Genomic DNA, 21565 nt, shown 5'->3' with positions numbered 1-21565 from the left:
GGCTCCGGGACTGAGCACACAAACCGGTATTCCCTCGCATATATCACAAGCCCAACCGACGCGGCACATCGACGTTTGTTTTAAAATCATCATCACCACCAAGTTCTGACCCAAGTATTTCTGTTTCCCTCCCTGTCCATGAAGAAGGGGGGGAAAAAAAGAGGGGTTTTGTTTTGGCTGTCGCTGTTACTCGGGCCCCGCGGAAGCCGCGCTCGCCCTCTCCCTGCTCCCCGCCTCATTGCCGCGCGAGAGCCCGCGAACAACCTCATTTTTTTTTCTTTATTTTCTCTCTCTCTCTAGCTTTTCCCTCCACTTACATAGACTGGTAACGGCCAGGGATACACAGCGGGCTCCGCACCCACTGGGCTTTTAAGACGCAGTTCGTGCTTCTCACCCATTTTCTTCCTGGTACTATCATGCTATGTCTTGACGGATTGAAAAGATTTTGGCAAAAAAAAGGGGAGTTAAGAGTCGAAATGGAACAAGGGTGGGAGGGAAGAGGGGGGCGTTGATTTTTTTTAATATATGAGTGAGTCAAAAAAAAGTTCAAACGTAATTTGTCATCATATCCCTTGCACGACTCACTGTCACCAGATCCCAAAGCCCGGCCATCTTGGGCCGGCGTGAACTGAGCGACCGAGAGAGCTGTACCGCAGGCCAGACCAACACGCGAATATAGGGGGTTTCCAGAATCTCCTGCAACTGTCATCCCATCGTTGCACGGCTCCGCTCGACTTTATTTCACAAAATTCACATGACCCATGCGCAAAAATCTGCATGCCCTTCGATTCGTCCCGAAACGGGTCGAAACAAACGACAAGGTCACGCTGATTAATCCGTCCTCCGTTGAACATTGCGCTTTGCCGGAGGTTCTACCAAGTCGGAGATGCGGGGGGGTGTTTTGACACCGCAAATGTATGCTAATTAGCCGGAGCCGATTGTTCCAAGCACGTGATGTGGAGAGAACAGGAGACATCCGAAGGGTGTGTTCCGGCGCTGCGCTCTGGAATGTGCAGAGGTTTTATTGTGAGAGCCCTGAGCTGTGTATCAATGAAACCCATCTCTGTGCTAGGTTTCATTGTCAGCGCCTTGAGTTGTGTGTCAACTGAAACCATCTCTGTACATGGATTTTATTGTTAGGGCTCTGAGCTGTGCATCAACGAAAACCATTTCTGTGCAAGATTTTATGGTGAGAATCCAGAACTGAGCTAAACGCAACTGATTTACACCATCACACTACTGACTGATCATTCTTCAGAGAGAAACTTGCAAAATTGCAAGTTGTGTGTATCATCATCCACTCACCCAAGCCACCCTCTCCAAATTGAAGGTCATTTCCTAGTGATATAGCCAAATTCTCTGATTATTTTAATCTGATTATACTGCCAAAGAATACTTACAGGATCTGCTGAGGTAAGCAAAACATGAACTTTATTCAAGAATTATTTTATCTTCATGTTGGCATAAGGCCATACGAGAGAGCAGGTTCTGTTTTATGGCATCACTTTCTGTGACGATATAGATTGTCTCATTAACATATATACAAACAGACTTAATCCTTGAGAATGAGAACACCTCCTTCCCTCCTCACCCCCCTTTTCCACCCCCCCCCAAGTTCTCTGATTTCAATTTCCTTTCATCCAAGGACAATTGCTGTGCTGGTTTTCACTTGTCTGCCTGAACATGTTCTTCTCTCCTTTGGAGGAGATCAGCAATTCAAATCTTCCATGGGCTCTCGACTCATCACGAGGAGAGTTGACAGATGCTTCCACTTCAGCAACCTGACCACGACCTGAATCTCTAGATGAATGCATATTCCTGATCTGCTCAACTGTGATGCTTTAACTGTGTGGAACATTGCCGTTGGGTAGAAATTAGAGCATGTCTGTGTCAGACCACAGTGGTTCAATGTGGTATCTGTTCCACTGCTTCACCAAAGCAAGCTTGGGTTTGAATTCAGTGAAAACCCGGTGTGAAGCTGGATGAACACAGCAGGCCAAGCAGCATCAGGGGAGCAGGAAAGTTTGACGTTTTGGGTCAAGACCCTTCAGTATTTCTGCCAGAAGAGTATGTGAATTGAAGCAGTGATGACATTGCTAAAGGAGATCTTTGCAATACTTGGAATCGTGGACCTTCTTATGTCAGATAATGAGCCACAGTTTGCCACTGAGTATGACAAAAAGCTCTCAACATCATGTACATTTGTCCATACTACTGGGTGATCAAGATAGCTTCAAGACAACCGAGAAGCTGAAAGATGAGTATTTACAGTGAAAGCACTGCTGAAGAAGAGTGATAGCATTCAACCTGCACTTTGGAGCTATTGTTCAACTCCACTCAAGAATAGTTTAGCTGCATACAGAGCCCTCATGGGAAGAAGACTAAGAACGCAACTCTCTCCTCTTCCACATACACTGACAATGAATTTACAAGAGGCTGCATTGAAAACATGTGGGATAAACTGGATGATTACCAATCCAGTCAGTGGTGAAAGTATTCAGTATTTCTGAAGAAGGGTCTCGACCCAAAACGTCAAACTTTCCTGCTCCTCCGATGCTGCTTGGCCTGCTGTGTTCATCCAGCTTCACACCATGTTATCTGAAATTCTCCAGCATCAGCAGTTCCTACTATCTCGGGCTAAAATTCAGACTGGCTGTCCTGGTGGAGGTCTGGCAGTTTGCATGCTTTTGACATTCTTCATAGTTTCACCACTGACTGGATTGGTAATCATCCAGTTTATCCCACATGTTTTCAATGCAGCCCCTTGAAAAACTCATTGTCAGTGTATGTGGAAGAGGAGAGAGTTGCGTTCTCAGTCTTCTTCCCATGAGGGGTCTGTATGCAGCTAAACTATTCTTGGGTGGAGTTGAACAAGAGCTCCAAAGTGCAGGTTGAATGCCATCACTCTTCTTCAGCAGTGCTTTCACTGTAAATACTCATCTTTTAGCTTCTCGATTGTCTTGAAGCTATCTTGATCACCCAGTAGTATGGACAAATGTACATGATGTTGAGAGCTTTTTATCATACTCAGTGGCAAACTGTGGCTCATTATCTGACATAAGAAGGTCCACGATTCCAAGTATTGCAAAGATCTCCTTTAGCAATGTCATCACTGCTACAATTCACATACTCTTCTGGTAGCAACACAGCGACTGAGCTAAACCAGAGATACACTAAACTGAATGAAGAAAAGCTCAGGTCATGATAAAATCATGAGTATTGCATCCTGGGGAACATAGAACTTTACAGCACAGTACAGGCCCTTCGGCCCTCGATGTTGTGCCGACCTGTCATACCGATCTCAAGCCCATCTAACCTACACTATTCCATGTACATCCATATGCTAATCCAATGACGACTTAAATGTACCTAAAGTTGGCGAATCTACTACCGTTGCAGGCAAAGCGTTCCATTCCCTTACTACTCTCTGAGTAAAGAAACTACCTCTGACATCTGTCCTATATCTTTCACCCCTCAATTTAAAGCTCGCCATCACCAACCTAGGAAAAAGACTCTCCCTATCCACCCTATCTAACCCTCTGATTATTTGATATGTTTCAATTAAGTCACCCCTCAACCTTCTTCTCTCTAATGAAAACAGCCTCAAGTCCCTTAGCCTTTCCTCGTAAGACCTTCTCTCCATACCAGGCAACATCTTAGTAAATCTCCTCTGCACCCTTTCCAAAGCTTCCAAATCCTTCTTATAATGTGGTGACCAGAACTGTATACAATACTCCAAGTGCAGCCACACCAGAGTTTTGTACAGCTTCACCATAACCTCTTGGTTCCGGAACTCGATCCCTCTATTAATAAAAGCTAAAGCACTGTATGCCTTCTTAACAGCCCTGTCAACCTGGGTGGCAACTTTCAAGGATCTGTGTCCATGGACGCCGAGATCTCTCTGCTCATCTACACTGCCAAGAATCTTACCATTAGCCCTGTACTTTGCCTTCTGGTTACTCCAACCAAAGTGCATCACCTCACACTTGTCTGCATTAAAATCCATTTGCCACCTCTCAGCCCAACTCTGCAGCTTATCTATGTCTCTCTGCAACCTATAGCATCCTTCGTCACTATCCAGTGTTACTGAACAAAGGGACCTTGGGGTGCAGGTTCATAATTCCTTGAAAATTGAGTTGCAAGTAGACAGGGTGCTGAAGAAGGTGTTTGGTACACTTGCCTTTATTGGTCAATGCAGTGACCATAGGAGTTGGGAGGTCAATTTGCAGCTATACAGGACAATGGTTAGGCCACTTTCGGAATACGATGTTCAATTCTGTTCTCTCTGTTACGATGTTGTTAAACTTGAGAGGGTTAAGAAAATAATTACAAGAATGTTGCCACAATTGAAAGGTTTGAGCTATAGGGAGAAGCTGAATAGGCTGGAGCTACTTTCTCTGTAGTGTCAGATGTTGATGGGTGACCTTATAGTGGTTTATAAAATCATGAGGAGCATGGAAAGGGTGAATAACCAAGCCCTTTTTCCCAGGTACAAAACTAGAAGGTATAGGTTTAAGGTGAGTGGGAAAGATTTAAAAGAGACCTAGGAGGAATGTTTTCATGCAGAGGGTGGTGCATGTGTGGAATGAGCTGCCAGAGGAAGTGGTGAAGGCTGGTACAGTTAACACTTAAATGACATCTGGATGGGCACATGAACGGGAAGAGTTTAGAAGGATATGAGCCAAATGTTGGCAAATAGGACTAGGTTAATTTAGAAGGCACAACAACGCCTCTTCTTCCTCTTGCGGCTGAGGAAATTCAGTATTTGCATAAGAAGCCTCCCGAATTTTTATGGATGTGCCATAAAAAGCATATTGCCCAGTTGCGTAATGGCCTGGTACAGCAGTTGCTCTGCCCAGGACTGTAAAAAAAACTATAGAAGATTGTGCACAGCCCAGACCATCACGGAAGCCAACCCCCAATCCACGGACTCTATTTACACCTCTTGGTGCTGCGGTAAGGCGGCCAACATCAAAAAAGACCCCTCCCACCCCACTAATGCTCTCCTACACCCTATTTCATCAGGCAGAAGAAGCAGAAGCTTGAACACATGCACCAACAGCTTCTTCTCTGCTATTATTAGACTGATAAATGGACTCTCTAACTTCTAATAATATTGATCTTGTTTTGCGTACCTCCTGTGCAGTGCAACCTGTGTGCCTCACTCTTGTAAACACCCTTTGATCTGTCTATCCTTGTTTGTTATGATCTACCTGAACTGCTCGCAACGCAAAGCTTTTCATTGTACATAGGTTTACATGACTACAATAAATCTAATCAAATAGGATACCTGGTTGGCATAGACAAGTTGGACCAAAGCATCTGTTTCCTTGCTGAACATCTCTATGACTGTAAACATGTCACACAATCCCATTCTCAGATTGTACTACAAACAGAGGCCAACTGCATATAGAGATGATTCATTCACTTATGACAAGATATTAGTCATTCTGAAAGTCCTCAGACTCGATATACTGCAACAATTGCACCAAAGAAATTTGGGTGTCACAAATTGTTCAACCAGAACAAGATAATTTGCTTGCTGGCCTCATTATTCAAAATCATTGGATGATATTGAGCCATATTATTGGTGCTATTAATTGTCTGAATGCAGCCTGACTTTGTATCAAACCTCATTATCCTTAGTCTGAATCATTGTATTTGTGGAAACATTTTAATAACTCATTAGACTTTAAATATTACTCAGGACAAATCATACTTATCTATCTTGAACTGAAGATCTAAGAAACTAATATAAATTTTTTCACAGATTAATGTAGCAGCTAATGCTTCTTTCTGTATCATTGTAGATCTCTGTTAATAAATGTAAACTGGTCTACATTTTCTATCCATCTATCTGAAAGAGTACAGCATGCAATCCTATAACAATGCTCTTGCAGCAATGATATTGTGTAGCCTTGTGTCCCTGTGAGATAAAAATGTCTTTAATTTTCTGAAAAACACTCGAATGTGCTTCCTTCCAACAGCATGTATTGCCTTGTAGTAACTGTTGAGGGAAAGTGGCTTATTAGTGACAGCCAAGTTGAACAAGAGCTTTATGATTTTATTTGTCATAACCAGGAATCTCTGGAACTCAGACACGTTCCAAGGGGCTTGAAACCCTTCATTGCATATCGCACAGTGAGACCTAACCCGTCGTATTAATCGCCTCACTTCTCAAGTCCTGATTTTATCTGCAGTGAAATCTACACTGATGTAAAACCATGTGGCTTTTTAAATATGACCAAAAATGATCATTGGAATAAAAACAGAGTAGGAATAGAACAGCAATTCAGTTAACATTGGTGGTAAGAAGAGACTATTTCACAATATTGATGCACAGCCTTTCTCAAAATAGAATCACTAAAGGTCTGGGGTTTTCTTAAAGCCCACAGCACAATTCACACGAGCTTGCAGCCATAGCAGATTTTTTTTCCATTTTACAGCTCTGACAAAGTGTTTTGAGTTGTGAAATCTTAATGCCTTGCTCTCTCAAGAAAGTGACCTGAGTGTTTCCACCAATTTTCTGTTTTAATTCTTATTTCTAAGAGACATTTTGAGGGATGGTAGGAAACTCACCATATATGTCCTTTGACAGGAATTTAAAGAGACAGTGTAAAAACAAAAATTCCTGGCCTTGATAATAAAATGTGAGGCTGGATGAACACAGCAGGCCCAGCAACATCTCAGGAGCACAAAAGCTGATGTTTCGGACCTAGACCCTTCATCAGAGAGGGGGATGGGGTGAGGGTTCTGGAATAAATAGGGAGAGAGGGGGAGGCGGACCGAAGATGGAGAGTCCCTGAGGTTGGTCCGGAGGGAAGAGGGTAACTTCTTCAGGTTAGGCATTCCTGGCCTTGGTCGTCTCCATCCCAAATTCCTAATTGTACCAGGTACAGATTTCACTTCCATCTTGCCAATCTCCAAACTTTCAGCATAATAGAGTACAATACGCATCTGGCTGCCAATGGTTCAATGATATAAAGCTGATTTCCGGCATCCTGAAAGTCATCCAGTGGCATAGAATCATTGAGTTGACCTGCATTGGAAACAGATACTTTGGTCAACTCGTCCAAATCAACCAGATATCCTAAAAAAATCTAGCCCCAATTGCCAGCATTTGGCCATTTGCTAAATTTGGCTAAATCACTCCTATTCATGTACCCATCCAGATGCCTTTTAAAAGTTGTGATTGTACCAGCCTACACCACTTCCTGTGGCAGCTCAGTCCATACTTGCACCACCCACTGCATGAAAAAGTTCTCCTTTGGGTCACCTTTAAATTTTTCACCTCTCATCTTAAACTTTTTAATGTTGGACTCCTCTACCCTGGGAAAAAGACCTTGACTATTCACCCTATCCTTGCCCCCCACAATTTTCGTAAACATCTATAAGGTAGCACACCACTGGTCACGGGCCTCCAGTCTGAAAAACAGCCTCTCTCGGTCTCCTACCTTCAAGCCAAATGTGTATTCAAACGGCTAGTTCTCCCTAGATTCCGCACAACCTAACCTTACTAACTATCTACCTTGGACCAAGGTGTCAAACACCTTGCTCAAGTTCATTTAGATAATGTCTACCACTCTGCCTTCATCAATCTTCTTACTTCAAAAAACTCAAGCAGGTTAGTGAGACACGATTTCCCACACACCAAGCCACATTATCTATCCCTATTTAGTCCTTGCCTTTCCTAATACATGTACGCCCTGTCCCTCGGAATCTCTTCCAACAACTAACCCACCACTCCCGTCAGGATCACTGGTCTATATTTCCCTGGCTTTCCCTAACTACCTTTCTTAAATAATGACACCACACTAGCCACCTTCAAGTATTCCGCCTCTTCACCTGTGGCTATTGATGGTACAGATATCTCTGCAAGGGACCCATCAATCACTTCCCCAGCTTTCCATAAAGTTCTTGGATGAACCTATCAAATCCCAGGGATTTATCTACGTCTATAAGCTTTAAGATGTCCAGTACCTCCTCCTCTATGATATGGACACTTTTCAAGATATCACTGTTTATTTTTCCAAGTCCTCCACCTTCCATATCCTTTTCCACTGTAAGTACTGATGCAAAATACTCCTTTAGTATCTCACCCACTTTCTGCAGTTCCACACATTGACAACCTTGTTGATCTTTAAGGGCGCTATTCTCTCCCTGGTTTTTCTTTTGCCCTTAATGTATTTGTAGAATCTCTTTGGATTCTCCTTAACCGCATTTGCCAAAGCTATCTCATGTCCCCTTTTAGCCCTCCTGATTGCTTTCTTGAGTATACCCCTATTGTCATTATACTCTTCAAGGGATTCACTCGATCCCAGATGTCTATACCTGCCATATGCCTTCTTTCTGTTGACCAAAACCTCAATGTCTCTACTCGTTCAGCATTCCTTACACCTACCAGCCTTGCCCTTCGCACTAAGAGGAATATACTGCCTCTGAAGTCTTGTTATTTCATTTTTGAAGGCTTTCCACTTTCCAACCATCCCTTTACCTGTGAACAGCCTCTCCCAATCGACTTTTGAAAGTTCTTGCCTATTACAGTCAAAATTGGCCTAACTCCAATTTAAAACTTTTAACTTTTAGGCCCATCTTTTTCCATAACTATTTTAAAACGAGCTGAATTATGATCACTGGTCCCAATATTTTCCACCACTGACATCTCGGTCACTTGCACTTCCATATTTCCCAAGAGTAGGTTGAGTTTTGTTCCTTTTCTAATAGGTGCATCCACATTTTAAATAAGAACATTTTCTTGTAAAAAAATTTTTATAATCCTCCCCATCCAAGCCCTTAACATTGTGGAAGCTCCAGTCTATGTTTGGGAAGTTGAAATCCCTTACCATTACAGCCCTATTATTCTTACTGACATCTGACATCTCCTAACAAATTTATTTCTCAATTTCCCGCTGACTTCTTGGCACAAACTCCACAAAGACATTTGAGGGCTTCGTGCATAGAGCAATACAGAATAATTAACAATCATACAAAAAATATCTTATTATTATTTTGTTAATTGATGTTTTGTCATTCAAAGTTGAAAGGATGATTGGACAATGTCAAAGGCAAAGCTTCAGGAATGGAGCAAGTTCTCCTGAGAGTAGTCTTCTGAGCTTCCTGTCTAAGATTAACCAAATTCTTGGTATACTGTATGATTTGGATCAGTCTGGCATCAAGTATGTTGTTTTGAATTGCTTGAAACATCAAATTCAATTCTAGTAGAAAATTCTGCACCATGATTTTCATGACAAAGAACACCAGCCAATTAAAGAGGCCAATGACATCAAATTTTCATATGAAATTATTTGACTACAAGGAGTTATTGATGTCATGGGATTGTACCAGATTATTCCGACTGTTTAAAAATGCCAGATGATGTAACAAGTGATTTTTCTTCACTTTGCAGCTAAACTTAAACAAAGGCTCCAAAAGTTTCCAATTTCCTTTGGCTCATAAACAAGATCCAGTCCCCATGCTTTGAGATAACTTTGTGGAAAGAAAGTTGTGACTAGGCGATGTCCACATACTGCTCCATAACATGCAAATACCTGCACTGATCTTCATAAACATTGTGAAATTAACCGACACTGATCTTCATAAACATTGTGAAGCTAAGCCAACGGACCTGTCCTTGCCTAAGCAGAAAGTAACCAGATATGATTTGCACATACTTAAATGATAATTTTGTGCATTCTACATCATTATAATTATGCAATTTTTAATAAAGTAGGTTGCAGCATTTTGTGGAAGAAATAAAGCCAAAGCGTAAATGCTGTTATGTCATACTCTGTAAAAGATATGTCGAGCAGAATTTCCTATTGTAGTTCTTAATTTCACCAATATACTAAATGCTAATTATATCTATTTATGAATAGAGTTTCCTGCCTTAACAGCAATGCGAACATTTGCTTGACGGTTAATTTAAAACAATCATTCCAATATGTTGATATTTTTGACTGATCAAGAAGAGAGAACTTTATTTAGCACAATCCATTATTTTAAGATATTCTAAAGCAATTCACAGTCAATCAAGTTTTTTTAAGTCTGAATATTGTTTACATATAATCTGTGGCAGCAGCCATTTACCACTGGAAAATACAACACTATTATACACCAGTTAATCTGTTTTATTGTGAAATAAAATTGATAAAGAGACCTGATGTTTATGAAGTACGTTGGGCTGTTCATTGGTACATCATCGAAAGTAGGTGGGACTTTAGTTTAATGCCTCATCTGAAAGAGACCAGAGGATCTACACATATTTCTACATTCCTGTATACCTCTGACAGTGTAGTATTGTCTCAGTACTGCACAGAAGTGTCAAGGTTAAATGATCCCATTTTCAGTGTTTTGTCAAGAGAGATTCATGGCACCTGGCCTGCATGGCTCGCGGTGCCTTTTAACACACAATCTCCCACTCTTCACCACTTTAATTATGCAACTGGTCTTTTCGGCTCCATCTCAGGAATTATGTGGCAGGAGATGGGTAAAGCTTGTCACTGCTGTGATCTTCTGGTGTTCACACTGCAGGTAAGCCAACTTACCTTCAGATGCAAGTCAGGAACTAGTCATCACCTGATGGGCCTCCACCATTATGGACCAGAGGAAAGAAGATCTTGCTGCCTGCAGGCATGGAATTAGGTGTTGGCGATGAGGTTACCCCTTTGTCAGCTGACCCCAAAAGGAAGCTGTGCCACTGAACCAGCCAAGCCTTGACCCAAATAGCACCCAAGGTCAGTGTTGTGTCCCAGATGAGGTGGGATGCCCAGTAGCGGAGACAGAGGCTCACTGATCTTCGACAATCCACAAGGCTACGTGCCATCACCTTCTCTCTGCTACCTTACACCCAGAGGATCAGCACTTACTCTAAAAGTGCCACAAAATACATGCCACCAATGCTTTTTGGCTACAACTCCCACTATTGCATGTCTACTCAATGGCTCATACCAACCTCATTCTCAAAGGTTACCCTCAATACTTCTAATTCACCCACTGGGAGCAATTCAGCGGTTAGTAACTGCAGATGTATGCTGCGGGTATAATGTTGATGTACAATGGAGCCTCACAGCAACACATCCATTCAGGTGATTGTTCAGTGCTCTGCACTATGACAATCTGCTGCCTCTTCCTATTGCCAAAAATCAATACAAGCAACAGAGGCTGGCAGCCTGTAACTGAGTACTAAAGGACATTCAGAAAGCAATGCAACTCATATGGAGACTGGAAGCCTGGAAATCAGTGAATATGTGCTAGACAGATTATATGAGGTAGACAGGGTCAGCAGCCTTGAAGCAGGCACAAAGTAAGTAAGTTCTGAGAGGGCAAGCTAAGATGCTTCCTGTGCAGATGCATAAGATGTCTATGTCCCTATGCATGAAGAGACTGCAAAAGCATGCAAGTTATAAGTGTCCCTGCGGTGCAGAGTATATTGTTCAAAGTCTGAAGTGGCACATGAGTTTGGTCTGAGAGCAGGCATAGTGATAGGGTGAGGTTGATGGTTTGCAATTGTTCACTTGCGTGGACAATGGTCAAGGATGATGGTGTCTCCAGAGTACGCAGGGACATTGTTGCAGAGAAGGGTTTGTATGATGGCTGGGACAAGCATTCGGTGAGATGCTCCCCCCAGGTACTCATACTGACATCCATGTCAGGAACTTGTGCCATCTAATTTCTTGGTGAAGGAAGGAAGAATTGGAAATGGCATAAAAAGATGCATGTTCTAGGAAACAAACTTTCGCTACTCAATGGTGAGATTCAAAGTTGCCATTTAGGCTTCAGGGAAAATTGCAAAGATTTTCTCAATGTCTGGATTCTGATATTTTTTCATTCTGTTCATTTTCCCAACCTTCTCACCATTGCTCACACCATACCAGGAAGGTGAAAATTCCACCCTGAATCTAAATCGTACACTTATCTTTGGTATGCAGCTTAAACCTGTGGTCTGCTGACTAATGGAAAGAATGCAACTTCTAAACAGGCTTACGTTTGAAATGCATGAAATATGCTTGGGGAAAATGAAAAACTATCTTGTTTTTCTGTTATATCTATTCCTTTCTATGGATAGAAGCCCCTCATGCTTTTCCATGCGTTTCCTAATTCACAGGCACATTCATTGGAAACGTATTCAAATTTAAAAAACAATTCTTCATGTGATATGGGTGCCACTGGTTGGGACTGGATCTATTGATCATCCCTTGAGCTGGCTGACAAGGGTCATTTCAGAGGGCAGCTAAAAGACAACCACACTGCTGTGTGTTTGGAGTCATATATAGTATGGACAGAGTAAGGACAACAGATCTGCTTCCCTAAAGGACCATCCAGTGAACCACATAGGTCCTGATAACAGTCAATAATTGCTACTCTATCAGTACCTTTAATTCCAGATTTTTGTTGAATTCAAATTTGACCATGGTGCAATTTGAACCCACATCTTTGCCTGATGATGAATACAATTCTTGCTGTCCTCTGCACATAAATCTGCCCTGTGCTCATAACTGCCCAACTTTAAGCTCTGAAGATCATAGACATTTGCATCACAGAAGGAGGCTATAGGTCCATCCGGGCCAGAAAATAGTCACCAAACTAATCCCACTTCTCCCATCTCTTAGGAAAATGCCTTGTAGGCCTGTGCACATCAAGTCCATACCTGAGTACTTCTTAAATGTTATGATGGTTTCTGCCTGTACTGCTCTTTCAGACAGTGGGTTCCAGATCCAAACCACTATCTGGGTGAAAATCATTCTCTTTGAATCCACTTTAAACTTTCTGTCTCTTCTCCTAGTTATGATTATGAACCCTTCAATCAATGGTAACAGAGTATTCCTATCCATGATCTAAATCCTGCATAACTTTATGTACTTTAATGAGGCCTCCTGTTATCCTCCTCTGTTCTAAAGAAAACCTATCTAATCTTTGTTCATAACTTAAATTCTCCAGTCCAGGCAAAATTCTCATAGAACATAGAACATTACAGAACAGTACAGGCCCTTCGGCCCTCTATGTTGTGCCGACCTGTCATACCGATCTCAAGCCCATCTAACCTACACTATTCCATGTACGTCCATATGCTTGTCCAATGACGACTTAAATGTACCTAAAGTTGGCAAATCTACTACTGTTGCAGGCAAAGCATTCCATTCCCTTACTACTCTCTGAGTAAAGAAACCACCTCTGACATCTGTCCTATATCTTTCACCCCTCAATTTCAAGCTATGCCCCCTCGTGCTCGCTGTCACCATCCTAGGAGAAAGGCCCTCCCTATCCACCCTATCTAACCCTCTGATTATTTGATATGTTTCAATTAAGTCACCTCTCAACCTTCTTCTCTCTAACAAAAACAGCCTCAAGTCCCTCAGCCTTTCCTCGTAAGACCTTCCCTCCATACCAGGTAACATCCTAGTAAATCTCCTCTGCACCCTTTCCAAAGCTTCCACATCCTTCTTATAATGCGTTGACCAGAACTGTATGCAATACTCCAAGTGCGGCCGCACCAAAGTTTTGTACAGCTTCATAATCTCTTGGTTCCGGAACTCTGTCCCTCTATTAAAAAAAGCTTAAACACTGTATGCCTTCTTAACAGCCCTGTCAACCTGGGTGGCAACTTTCAAGGATCTGTGTACATGGACACCGAGATCTCTCTGCTCATCTACACTGCCAAGAATCTTACCGTTAGCCCAGTACTTTGCCTTCTGGTTACTCCTACCAAAGTGCATCACCTCACACTTGTCTGCATTAAAATCCATTTGCCACCTCTCAGCCCAGCTCTACAGCTTATCTATGTCTCTCTGCAACCTACAGCATCCTTCGTCACTATCCACAACTCCGCCGACCTTAGTGTCATCTGCAAATTTACTAACCCATCCTTCTACGCCCTCATCCAGGTCATTTATAAAAATGACAAACAATAACAGTGGACCCAACACCGACCCTTACGGTACACCACTAGTAACTGGTCTCCAGGATGAACATTTCCCATCAACTACCACCCTCTGTCTTCTTTCAGCGAGCCAATTTCCGATCCAAACTGTCTCACAATCCCATTCCTCCACATTTTGTACAATAGCCTATTGTGGTGAACCTTATCGAACACCTTGCTGAAATCCATATACACCACATCAACCGGTTTACTCTCATCTACCTGTTTGGTCACCTTCTCAAAGAACTCAATAAGGTTTGTGAGGCACGACCTTCCCTTCACAAAATTGTGCTGACTATCCCTAATCAATTTATCCTTTTCTAGATGTTTATAAACCCTATCCCTTATAAGCTTTTCCAACACTTTACCAACAACAGAGGTAAGGCTCACTATAATTACCTGGGTTGTCTCTACTCCCCTTCTTGAACAGGGGAACCACATTTGCTATCCTCCAGTCATCTGGCACTATTCCTATAGACAATGACGAGTTAAAGATCAATGCCAAAGGCTCGGCAATCTCCTCCCTGGCTTCCCACAGGATACGAGGATAAATCCAATCCGGCCCAGGGGACTTATCTATCTTCACCCTCTGAAGGATTTCTAATACCTCTTCCTTGTGAACCTCAATCCCACCTAGTCTAGTAGCCTGTATCTCACTATTCTCCTCGATAACATTGTCGTTTTCTAGAGTGAATACTTTTGAAAAATATTCATTTAGCGCTTCCCCTATCTCATCTGACTCCACACACAACTGACCACTACTATCTTTGATTGGGCCTAAGCTTACTTTCGTCATTCTTTTATTCCTTAAATACCTATAGAAAGCCTTAGGGTTTACCCTGATCCTATCCTCCAATAACTTCTCATGTCTCCTCGTGGGTCTTCGGAGCTCTCTCTTTAGGTCTTTCCTGGCTACCTCGTAGCCCTCAAGTGCCCTAACTGAGCCTTCACATCTCATCCTAACATAAGCCTTCTTCTTCCTCTTGACCAGAGATTCCACCTCCTTCGTAAATCACGGCTCCCGCACTCTATAGCTTCCTCCCTGCCTGACAGGTACATACTTATCTAGGACACACAGGAGCTTTTCCTTGAATAAGCTCCACATTTCTAATGTGCCCATCCCCTGCAGTTTCTTCCCCATCCTAAGCTCCCTAAATGTTGCCTAATCTCATCATAATTGCCTTTCCTCCAGCTATAACTCTTGCCCAGTGGTCTCAGCAGATCAGGCAGTGGCATCTGGGGAGAGGAATAAATGAGTTATGTGGTGGAATCTTGCAGCATCAGGACATCCATGATGCATCATTTGAAGAAGACCTATCAAAACTTGCACCAACGTATAGTCGAAGTAGCTGTTGGACTCGGCAGGCTTGTAATGTATATCAGTTGCCAGCCTATCCCCAGAAATGGAAACACAGATGTGAGGGAGGGATGGGAGAAGTTGGCAATGGGCATGGTGAAGGTGAGGGCAGGTTGGAAATTGGAAGTGAAATTGATACATTTTCCCAATTCCAGATGAGAGAGGGAAGCAGCACTGATGATGTCATCGATGTGCCAGAGAAACAGTTGTGGGGAGAGACCGACTAAGATTGGAACAAGGGATGTTCAACAGTGACAGTTCCCTCTGGTGCACTCCTTACACTCCCACAGCACTTTCCCATGTAATTCCAGAAGGTGTAATACCTGTCCATTTACGTCCTCCCACCTCACTATCCAAGGCCCTAAATATACCTTCCAGGTGAAGCAGCGATTCACCTGCACTTCATTCACTCTGTCTACTGTATTCACTGTTCACAATGTGGTCTCCTGTACAATGGGGAGACGAAGCTCAGGTTGGGTGACTGCTTTGCATGCACCTATATTTCGTCCATAAGAATGACCCCAAGTTCGCAGTTGCCTGGCACCATGTTCCCATGCCAACATTTCTATCACAGGCCTGCTGCAGTGTTCCAGTGAGCCTCAACTCAAGTTCAAAGAACAACATCTCATTTCCCAGTTGGGATCCCTGCAGCGTCTGGGACTCAACATCAAGTTAAATGACTTTAGAGCCTGATTCCATCTTTCCATGACTTTTACCCACCCCACATTTTATGACATGGGCTATCTTTAGCACAGTCACACATTTCCACATCCTCGTAGACATATTGACAAATTATGTGGGTTGCATTCAACACAGCTAACCCCATTTTCTTCAGTCCTGGCCTGCTAGCCATAATTTCCTTGTTTACCTTACTTTTTCATGTCTCCACCTATCTGCTGACCTCTCTCCTTCACCCATTTCAGCTTCAACATGAATACTAATTTTTTTTAGCTAATGACAGTTCTGGTGGAGAGTCACCAGGCGCAAAACATTACCTCTGTGTTCTTCCCACGGATGCTGCCAGACCTGTTCATTTCTCTAATAATTTCTATTTTCCGTATACAAATGATTTCATTGATTTAAAACTATCCAAGCTAGCTTATCTGGCACAAGAGGTTGGCATTGGAAAATGTCATTGGTACACAATGTTCATAATTCTTTTTTCTGTCTCCTTATGGAATTTCTTTCACTTAACCTTTAGAAGGGAAAAATAGTTCAGTTGGTCAAAGGAAGTGAAAACCACTGCTGGAAGTAGTTTACACAGGAAAAAAAGTATCATTTCATACGAATTGTGTGATTTTTAGAAAGATGATATAAATTCCAGTTTACTATGGCATATTACACATGGTCTAACCTGCCAACGTCACGGGTATGAAAACCACATCCATGCTAATGAATAATATCTACCTTTCTGATAATCTGCATTGAAAAATATACAAACTAATCTTGAATTGTGAAGAAAATTTTACAAAAAGCTGAATACTTAATTTCTAAAAGTGTAAGTGAAAAATCGACAAATGTGACATAATGATTAGTATTTATTAGCAGCCAGTAGGATCGTTTCTGTTTTTTTAAAAGGTTTCCATGTGGTTTTTATCAAAAACCTTTAACATTAATAGACTATCTCGGCGAGGAAGGTAGACCTTTTAAATTTATATCTCACTGGGAAAATAAAAAGCAGTATAGCTGACATCTTGCTGCTGTTTGAGAATAATTAAGTTTTCATACCCAAACGTATCAGAAGTTTCATACATTGTGGAAAATTAGGGTAATCAGATTATTGTGAAATATTTACAAGTCTTTGTTACTTGTAAGATTATTTACTATTATTTAAAACAGTTTTTAAGTTCAAACAGATGTCGCAGAAAGATATCACTTTGATATTTGCAGAACAGTATCATTTTGATTTGATTGAGTCAAATGTTTGTTTTATCACTGATTCATCAGTCTTTCAGAAATATATCTTTCTCAACAATTATCCTGATTCACAGGTGTGGGAATTTTGATTTTAACATTACTATGACAAAGCGATTCTCCTTAACCTGAATCATAGTTTTGCAATCTACCCACACAGAACTTATGTTGCTTATGATATCACCACCTTTGCAGGTTTCTAGAAAATCTTCCACTCAGCCAGCTCATATTTTCCACTCACAGTTCTTGATCATCTAAGGCTAATTATAAATGCAATGCAACAGTGATAATCCACAACATGTGGTCAAAGCTCATATTACAGTAGTAAATTCAGTTTTACTGCAATGTATGCACTCAAAAACATATTAAGAAGTGAAGCAGGACCCTTCAGCCTTACAAATGTGGTTTCTTCATTCACTGAAATCAAAGCTGATCTTCTACCTCATCTCCACATTCTCAGACTATCTCTAAATCCTTTGATTCCCACAGTATCTAAACATCTGTTAATCTCTGTTTATGTTTTATACTGAGAACCAACAGCTGTCTGGAGTAGAGAATTTCAAAGGTTTACAACCCTTTAAGTGAAGAAATATCTTATCATTTTCTTTCTAAGAGTCCAACTGTATTAGTTTAACTGTGATCCTGAGTACTACGTTTCACAGCCAGCCTGCAACATCACATGTTCTGTCCTGTTCTACCTCTTAAGAATTGCATTTGTTTCAATAAAATCGCAAATTATTTGTCTAAACTCTATAGAACGTAGACCTAGTTTTTCTTCAAAGAACAATCCCAAAGGCCCAGGAACAAAACAGAAATTGCTGGAAAAACTCAGTAGGTCTGGCAGTGTCTCTGGACAGAAATCAAAGTTAACATTTCTAGTCAAGTGAGCCTTCCCTCAGAACAGCCCAGGAGTCAGACTACTGAATGTTTCTTGCACTCTCTCTTAGATAAGTGGATCCTTACAGCCTTTCTTAAATAAGAAGAGTAAAACGGTTCACAGTACTCCATGTATGATCTCACCAAGGACCACCCTTCTTTCCTCACGTATTTCAATCCCCCACATTAAAGACAAGAGTTTTGCATTGCATGTAACAGGAGGTGCACAATGCTGCCTTTCTGCATGGGTGGTGAATGGAGTGAACGTTGAAAGTGGTAAATGGGTTGAAAATACAGCAAGTTGCCTTGTCCTGGCTGGTAGTGAGCTTTTTAAATGTTCTTAAGCTGCTGATATCCAGGCAAATGGAAAACATTCCGTCAAACTCCCAACTTGTACCTTGTTGATGATGAACAGGTATTGAGGAGACTTGGGGTGAGTTACTAGCTGCAGAATTCCTTATCGAGTTTTGAGAAGATTTGTGTTCTGGATGTGAGTTTGCTCGCTGAGCTGGAAGGTTAGTTTTCAGACGTTTCGTCACCATTCTAGATAACATTCTAGAAAACTAGCCACCAGGATACATGAACATCAACTAGCCACAAAACGACATGACCCACTATCACTCGTATCCTTACATACAGATGAGGAAGGACACCACTTTGATTGGGACAACACATCCACCCTAGGACAAGTCAAACAGAGACATGCATGAGAATTCCTAGAAGCATGGCATTCCAACCGTAAGTCCATCAACAAACACATTGATTTGGAGCCAATCTACCATCCTCTGAGGAAAAGAACAGGAAATGGCATCACCAACACAGGAAATGACATCACCAACCCAAGGAAACCTAAACAGATAAATTGAAAGCGGGACATAACACCAGCGCTTCGTCGGAGACTCACTGATGATGTTACCTAGATTGGTGACGAAACGTCTGAAAACTAACCTTCCAGCTTAGCGAGCAAACTCACATCCAGAATTCCTTATCTGTGACCTGCTCTTAGCTCTTGTCGCTACAACTGTTATTTGATTGGTTTAGTTTAGTTTCTGGTCAATGGTATCACAGGATCACAGAAATGTTACACCACAGAAGGAGTCCTTTCAGAGCATTGTGTCTGCAATGCCTATTCAAATGAGCATCATTATGTACAGTCAATTTCCTGCTTCTACACACAAACCTGCACATTATTTCTATCCGAATAATCACCTATACCCTCTTGAATGTCTTGATTGAACCTGTCTCCACCCAATTCCAGGCACTGCATTCTGTCGCCCAACTACTCACTGTAGAAAAATAAATTTTTCTCACATCACATTTGTTCCTTTTGCAAATCACTTTAAATCTGGTAAACCCCTCTCCCCCAATCCCCAAGATGTTGATAGTTGAGGAATTCAGCAATGAGATTATCATTAAATGTTCAAAGAGGACGGTTAAATTCTCTTTTGTTTCAAGTAGTTATTGACTGGCATTTGTGAATGTTACTTGCCATTTATAGGCCAAAACTGGATACTGTCCAGGTCCTGCTGCATTTGGACATGGACTGCTTCAGTATCTGAGTGTCGCAAATGTTGCTGAATGCTCGGTAATCATAAGTGAATAGCCTCTTTTTTGACCTATATGATGGAGGGAATGTAATTAATGAAGCAATTGAAGATAGTTGGCCCAAGTAAGATGCCCTGGAGCTGAGCTAACTGATATGTAACAATTACTACCATCTTCTTATATGCCAGGTATGACTTCAACCGACAGAGAGCTTTCCCACTGATTTCCATTGATGCTAATTTTGCTTGGGCTCCTTGTTGTCACAGTCAATCAAATGCAGCCCTACTGTCAAGGATAGTCTATTTTAACTCATTGCTAGAATTCAGCTCTTTTGTCCATATTTGAACTAAGGCTGTAATGAAGTCTTGATCTGAGTGGGGCCTGGCGAACCTAAACTGAATGTCATTGAGCAGCTTATTGCTATGACAGTGCTGCTTGATGTTTCTGATGATGGCACTTTGCAACATTTTACTGATGACTAAGAGTAGACTGATGGGGTGGTCATTGGCTGAGTTGGATTGGTCCTAGGGCAGCACGGTGGCTCAGTGGTTAGCACTGCAGCCTCACAACACCAGGGACCCAGGTTCGATTCCAGCCTCGAGTAACTGTCTGTGTGGACGGACATTCTCTCCATGTCTGCGTGGGTTTCCTCCAGGTTCTGCGGTTTTCTCCCACAGCCCAAAGATGTGCAGGCTAGGTGGATTGGCCATGCTAAATTGCCTGTAGTGTTCAGGGGTGTAGGGGAATGGGAATGGGAATGGGTCTGGGTGCGATGCTTCAAGGGGCGGTGTGGACTTGTTGGGCCAAAGGGCCTGTTTCCACACTGTAGGGAATCTAATCTAGTCTACTTTTTGTGTAGAACATAACTAAGCAACTTTTGGCATTGTCAGATATATACCATTGTTGTAGCTATTTTGGAGCAGCTTGGCTAGGTGCTTTGGGACTTGCCCTGCTTGGCCGATGTTGATATCAAGGCATCTTGGTCTCTCAGCCAGAGTGCATTCTATGCCCTTGTCACCCTCTTCTTTCAATTGGGCTTCAACATAAAGAAATGTGGATTCATCAACATAGTGTTGATGGAGTCAGGTGATCAGAAGGAGACTTCCTTGTTCATATTTGACCCAATGCCATGTAGCTCCATGGGGTCCAGGGTCAATGTTGAGGACTCCGAGGTCAACTCCTAACTGTGCTGACACCTGTTGCCTGTGAGGCAGGACGTACCCAGAAATGGTAACAGTGGCGTCTGGCGAATTGTCTGTCCTTAAGATTATGTAAATCTGTTGCTTGACCAATCTGTGCAAGAACTCTCCCAATTTTGGAAGAAGCCCCCAAACATTAGTAAGAAAAACATTCCAAGGGCTGGATATGTCGTTGTTGTTAATGCCTCAGTTGAAGTCAGTGGTCAATACATATCCATCCTTTCCTTTAGAATTTGTAGAGATTTGATACAACTTGAGTAGTCAGCTGTTTCAGAACAATTTAAAGTCACATACCAGTCAGATCAAACAAATACAGCAGATCTCTTTCCTACAGCACATTCATGAATCAAATTGTTTTTTAAACTGCTATCTAGAATGGTTGCATGGCAGCAATAAGACCAGTTTTAATTTCAGATTTATTACTTGGATTCAAATTTCAGCATCTGCTGTGGTGGAATTTGAGTACCAGAGTGTTTGCTTTTGGATCATCAGTGGCATTGCCAATACACCACCAGCTCCTCCAGGATCACTTTCTGCAAGTAAAATACAAGCCCACCCCACACCCCTGAAAAGTCCTTCTGAATGCCAACACATCCTAGTCTCTGACCAGTTAAAAATATTCTGCTTATTTTTACTTCCAAATTTGATAGATTCTCAAATCATCAGACCATATTTTTATTTATGGAAATGTACAGAATTGCAAAAATAAATCGATGACAAAATAGAGATATATTGCTTGTTGTCAAATTATTTTTGAGG

At 41.9% G+C, this 21565-nt stretch overlaps 1 protein-coding gene and 1 long non-coding RNA gene across 5 annotated transcripts in view; one reads left to right on the top strand and one right to left on the bottom strand.

Moving 5' to 3' along the window:
• dot1l (DOT1-like histone H3K79 methyltransferase) overlaps positions 1 to 863 on the bottom strand; it is a 99763-nt gene extending 98900 nt beyond the window's left edge. For all 4 annotated transcript variants that reach the window (XM_048559494.2, XM_048559496.2, XM_048559495.2 and 1 more), the window contains exon 1: positions 318 to 863. In XM_048559494.2, coding sequence (XP_048415451.1) covers positions 318 to 398 — 81 coding nt within the window. In that variant the 5' untranslated portion in view covers positions 399 to 863. The remainder of the gene's footprint in view (positions 1 to 317) is intronic.
• Positions 864 to 973: 110 nt separating this feature from the next.
• LOC132206088 (uncharacterized) overlaps positions 974 to 21565 on the top strand; it is a 102567-nt gene continuing 81975 nt past the window's right edge. The window contains exon 1 of the long non-coding RNA XR_009442811.1: positions 974 to 1413. This is a non-coding gene — a long non-coding RNA (uncharacterized LOC132206088). The remainder of the gene's footprint in view (positions 1414 to 21565) is intronic.

Source organism: Stegostoma tigrinum, chromosome 30, assembly GCF_030684315.1.
Source record: "Stegostoma tigrinum isolate sSteTig4 chromosome 30, sSteTig4.hap1, whole genome shotgun sequence".
Classification (NCBI taxonomy): Eukaryota; Metazoa; Chordata; class Chondrichthyes; order Orectolobiformes; family Stegostomatidae; genus Stegostoma; species Stegostoma tigrinum.
This window is presented reverse-complemented; position numbering and strand designations above follow the sequence as displayed.